The 5,047-nt window shown below is 60.9% G+C and overlaps 1 protein-coding gene across 1 annotated transcript; it reads right to left on the bottom strand.

Moving 5' to 3' along the window:
- Positions 1–500: 500 nt before the first annotated feature.
- On the bottom strand, positions 501–4,682 carry PDX1 (pancreatic and duodenal homeobox 1; the record flags this gene model as incomplete). The annotated part of the gene is made up of 2 exons (XM_081084996.1): positions 501–946; positions 4,280–4,682. The coding sequence occupies 2 exons, from the start codon at positions 4,680–4,682 to the stop codon at positions 501–503; spliced, it is 849 nt and encodes a 282-aa protein (XP_080941122.1).
- Positions 4,683–5,047: the final 365 nt, after the last annotated feature.

Raw genomic sequence — 5,047 nt, forward strand, 5'->3', positions numbered from 1 at the left:
AGAAGGTTATTCAGGGGCATCTATTTCACTGGGTCTTTGACACCTCCTTTCAATTGTTTCTAAAATGTTAAGGCAGAAACCTGAATCAAAATGGCTCTGTTTCTGGGCAGATAATAGCATCCATTTAGCTGCCTGCCATGTGTTGGAGAGGGTTCCAATTAGTACAGTTTTTCCTTTTGAAGAGTAAGTTTCTCTAAAGAGGTGCTTGGTTATGGAGTGCTGGGACCTGCACAATAGTGGCAGCCGAGGCTGATTCAACAATATCACCAGAAGAGGCCTCAGATGTACAGAAACCTGTCCCTTCTTCCGGAAGGTCAGCCAGCGCTACCCCACCGGCCCCCACAGGCCCAGGCCGGGGAGCGCTTCTCCCCTCCCGTCAGGATGGGCGCCCGCAGTTCGGCCCCCTGCAAACCGGCCGCCCAGTGGTCCTCACCGGGCCCTAGGCCCGCTCCCTCCTCTGTGAGTGGTCAGTGCCACCGACAAGGAAGAGACGCCGCTTCTCACCGATGTTCCTGCGGCCGCAGGGGTGCGACACTGGAGGGCTGCGGCGACGCACTAAGTCCTGGGGGCAACCGGCCTTCTCGGGCCGCAGCAGGAACCGCTGGCGGCACCGCTCCCCCGGGGGGCGGCGGCGGGGGCAGCGCCAGCAGCTCCTCGCCCGAGGTCACCGCGCAGTCCTGCTCCGGCTCCGTGTCCCCGCCACTCCCGGCGGCTGTCCCGCAGCCGCGCTTCTTGTCCTCCTCTTTTTTCCACTTCATGCGGCGATTCTGGAACCAGATCTTGATGTGTCTCTCGGTCAAGTTCAGCATGACGGCCAGCTCTACCCTGCGTGGCCGGGAGATGTACTTGTTGAACAGGAACTCCTTCTCCAGCTCCAGCAGCTGCGCGCGAGTGTAGGCCGTGCGCGTCCGCTTGTTCTCCTCGGGTTCTGCGGAGTAGGCACTGCCTGCGGGACACAGGGCATGAGAGTGTGCTTCCCTGCCCCGCTGCCTCCTGCGGGGCGGGTGTGTGTGTGTGTGTGTGTGTGTGTGTGTGTCTCTTACTGACACTGAGGTGGGCTCTCTCAACAAGTGGTTCTTGAACGGGTTCCCTTAACTTGTGTATGTATTGACGCTGATTAAAATGTACATAATAGATTTCTAAACCAATTTGATCCTACAAAGGCAATAAAATGACTGTAATACAGAACTAAAAAGAAAACTTTCTGCCAATGACCCACAAGAAAAATACATTTCAGACCACTACCTAGTTCATACAGATATATAACTGACACAAACACTTTGAGGACATAAAACCAACTTTTACCACATACGATGCTATATAATTTTTCCTGTTGATTACTATTTCATTTTTTCAAAGAAAGGTCTCAACCCAGTACATTGATTCCATTACCCACTAACAGGTGCAACCCTCAGTTTGAAAAACCTTTGGCTAATAAAAATCTGAAAAACCTTGAGTTAATATAACAATATCCATATATCCACATACTGTTATATCTGACCATTGTTTTCTGTATAGAGGGGGCCAGGAAATTTTCTGTAATTGTCCTCATTTTAACTTCGGCTGGGCCCCTGTCCTGGAAACGAAGGGAAACTATTTTGGGCCTCGAAGAAGGTCGCTATCAGCCTCCGCCTAGGTCTGGACCCCAAAACTATTTTGGGCCTCGAAGAAGGTCGCTATCAGCCTCCGCCTAGGTCTGGACCCCAAATCCTGCTTGAGGGGCGGCTCAGAGGCCTGCGCTGAATCCCGTTTGGGACTGGAGGGGATGGGGTGGCATCAAGGGCTTCCAGTTTTAAGCCGGGTGAGAAGCAGCAGTCAGGCCTGACCCTGTGGATTAGCTCACAACTGGTGTTTGCCGCTGAGCTCCTCGAGGTCCTGGGCTTTTCCTTTCTATTCGAGATCCTGCCTACACGCGGGGCTGTGGACTCTGTTGGGGCAAGTTCCACCGAAACGCTGGGAAGAGGCCTAAGTCTGTCCTTGGGGCAGAGTATGAGACGTTTCTCCCGTGACTGTTGGCTAGGCCTTAGGGAGCTGAAAAGCTGGTGTGCGTGTCTGTGGAGGAGGGTTAATGACACCATGGAACCTGCCGGGCTAAGCGTTGGCTCCCAGCAGCCAGGGCGGAGGCTCGGCCTGAGTCAGCGAAGGTCGCTTGCTCGCTTCAGGGCATCTCTGGGTCTTGTACTCCCAAGCCTTCCTTGGCCTGGGAGGGAGCGTGGAGGAACATTTAAAGCATTAAAAAGGCCCTCGGGGGTCTTACATTCCACCCACACCCTCCAGGCCTCCTTCTGCCAGAGGCGCTGTGAAGGCTGCTCTGGGCGCTGCCCCATCAGATAGACCTAGGAGAGTTGGCGGGAGATGGAGGTGGAGGTGGAGGCTGTTGTGCTGTTATTGGGAAACGGCAACAGGAGAGCTGGCCGGTGAGGCTGAGACAGTTCACTTTTTAGGTCAAGTTTTTCGGAAGTTCCTGTTGTTAGTATTCATATCTGTGTTACGCATAAAAGCCCTTCGGTCATCCTGCTCTCCCCACACCTGGAACCCCACACGGAGTGGGCAGGCGGGTTCACAGACCCTGGAAGTTTGGTTCCTTTTAAAGTTTCCCCTGGAAGGACCCCCTCCCCAGGCAGCTTCCAGGAAAGAGGGGTCGCGCCCCTTCCCAGGAGGCTGAGCCTGCCCAGGGCCAGAGGGCGAAGGCAGAGCCCCGCCGGCCCGAAGCTCCAGCCTGGGGATGCCACCTTCCCGGTCCCTCGCTGCCCCGACAAGGCTGCCGATTTTCCTTCGGGTTTTACTTTCTGGCTTCTTGGGCCCCTGGAGCCCAAGCTTCACCAGAGCGAGGGGGACACTCCTGCGGCAGGAGGGAAGGGATGTGGCCCACCTCAGGGCCTCCCTCGCCTTTCCGGAGGAAGCCGCCGGGCGCGGGGAAGGCCAGAAACTGTTCCCTGCGCCCTTCGGGAAGGGAGCCCTGGAGGGAGCGCAGCTACCGAGGGGACTACGAGCTGAGACCCCCACCTCCCCCGCCCCCAACAGAAGGACGCGGTCCTCCTGCCTCCCCGAGACTCCGGCCCCTGGCCCGGCCGCAGGGGAAGTGTGTGCTGCAGCGGCGGTTTCGCCGGAGGTGGGAAGGTTGCGGCTGAGTGGGGGCCCTGTCCGCCCCGACCTCACACTCAGCTTTCAGAAAAAGTGAACGAGAGAGGCGAGCCCCGAGGACCCCGGGCGAGCCCGGACCCCCCAAAGCCCTGCTTGGCTGGCCAGGGTCAGGGTCAGGCAGGGGCCGGCCAGACTCCGGGATGGGGGGAGGGGCGCCAGCTGAGTCTCTCCCCCTACTCTCGTGAGTTGGGAGGAAAGAAAAGCCAACTATTTGCAGTGCAGGTGTGACCAGAAGCGGCTGCGACACGATAACATTGTGTGGCGGGGGCGGCACAGGCCGCGCCGGAAATCTCGGCAGGTCGGGGCAGGGAAGGAGCCCGGCTGCTCGGCTCTTAGCCTCCGGCTCCAGGGAGACCTTCTGCTACCGCCGCGGCCCGGGCCCTGCTCCCAGGGCTCCCCGTGCCCGGCCTGGCTGTGCGGAAAGAGCATCTCCTTCCGCAAACGAACCTCCGGGAAGCAGCGCGGGGAGACCCCTTCACACGCTTCTGTTTGGTCAAAAGTGAACTTAGCATCGCAGGCGCCTGGCCCAGCTGCCTGGCTCCTAGGTGAGCGGCGTCCTCGGTGTTGCGGTGAGCCCCCACCTGGCCTCGACCCCTGCCGGCAGCCTCCCCGCAAGGCCGGCCTCCGGACGTCGCTGCTTCCCTGCCTCTCCTGGGCGCCCGAGGCTGCCGCCGCGCTGCGGTGAGGCCCACGCTCAGGGCGCGAGCGGCCCGAGACCCGAAGGCGCGCTCCTGCGGCTCAGAGGTACCCCAACCCGGCTCGGCTTCCTGCACGCGAACTCCCGGGAGCCCGGGGCGGGCGGATCCCCCGCCGGAGGGGGATCCGAGGATCCGAAGCCTTGCGTTCGGCCAGGGGTAGGCTCTCTGGGAGCGGCCCTGGGCGCACGGGGCTCCCGGAGTTCAGTGTACAGAGGGGGAAGGGATTTAAGCTCCCAGTAGGAGAGCTTAGAAGCAAAGACTCTCCAAATTGGACCAGAGAAGCGCGTCCGTGCGGTATGGCTCCCTGTGTATTTTACTCCGACCCCGGCTTATCCGTAGGGGCCGGAACAGGAGCTCGGAGAGGTCCTGCGGAGTGATCGGAGGTAGGGGCAGCCGGGCGAGAGGGGTGAGGACAGAGGGGCCGGGTCCAGGCTTACCTGCCCACTGGCCTTTCCACGCGTGAGCCTTGGTAGACTTCATCCATGGGAAAGGCAGCTGGACGCGGCTGGGCTCCTCCAGGGCGCCTGGCACGGCTGTATCCGGGAAAGGCCCGGAGGGCGGGTGGGGGAGCGCGAGCTGAGCAGGGAGATGGTGGTGGAGGTGTGCCACCGTGGGGTCCTCCGCGAGGGCGGGCACCTCGTACGGGGAGATGTCTGGCGGGCTGCCCTGCTCCAGCGCGCCCAGGGTGCTGGGGAACGGAGGCGGTGGCGGCGGGGGCTGGCGGCCCATGTACAGGCACGCCGGGGGGCTGGCGCTGAACTCGGGCGCCGGGCCCCGCTGGAACGCGCATGTGTCCTTGTAAAGGTGCGTGGCCGCGTAGTATTGCTCTTCGCCGTTCATGGCTGCCACCCGGGCTTGGGGACCCAGAGTGGGGACCTGGAGCCGGGGACTCGGAGCTGTGCAGCTCTCCCACTCCCGGCGCCACCCCTACTCTTTTTGACAGCTTCGCTCTGCTCTCAGAGAGAACCCGCTGCTGGCGGGGACTCGCTGGCCGGCTGCCCCGCCATAGGCTCCGCTCTGGCCCACGTGGTTCGGTCTGGGCCCATTATTGGCCGGTCTGACTGCCTTAAGAAGCGAGGCCCAGGTCCCCGCGAGCACCGCCGTTGTTTCGATTTTCTCTCTCAGCTGCGTCTACTGCACAGACCTGCAGCGCAATTGGCAGCTCTCTCCAAGGTGGGGCGCGCATGAAAATCTTAGAAGTCTCT

Source organism: Myotis nattereri (genome assembly GCF_964212035.1).
Source record: "Myotis nattereri genome assembly, chromosome: 2".
NCBI lineage: Eukaryota > Metazoa > Chordata > Mammalia > Chiroptera > Vespertilionidae > Myotis > Myotis nattereri.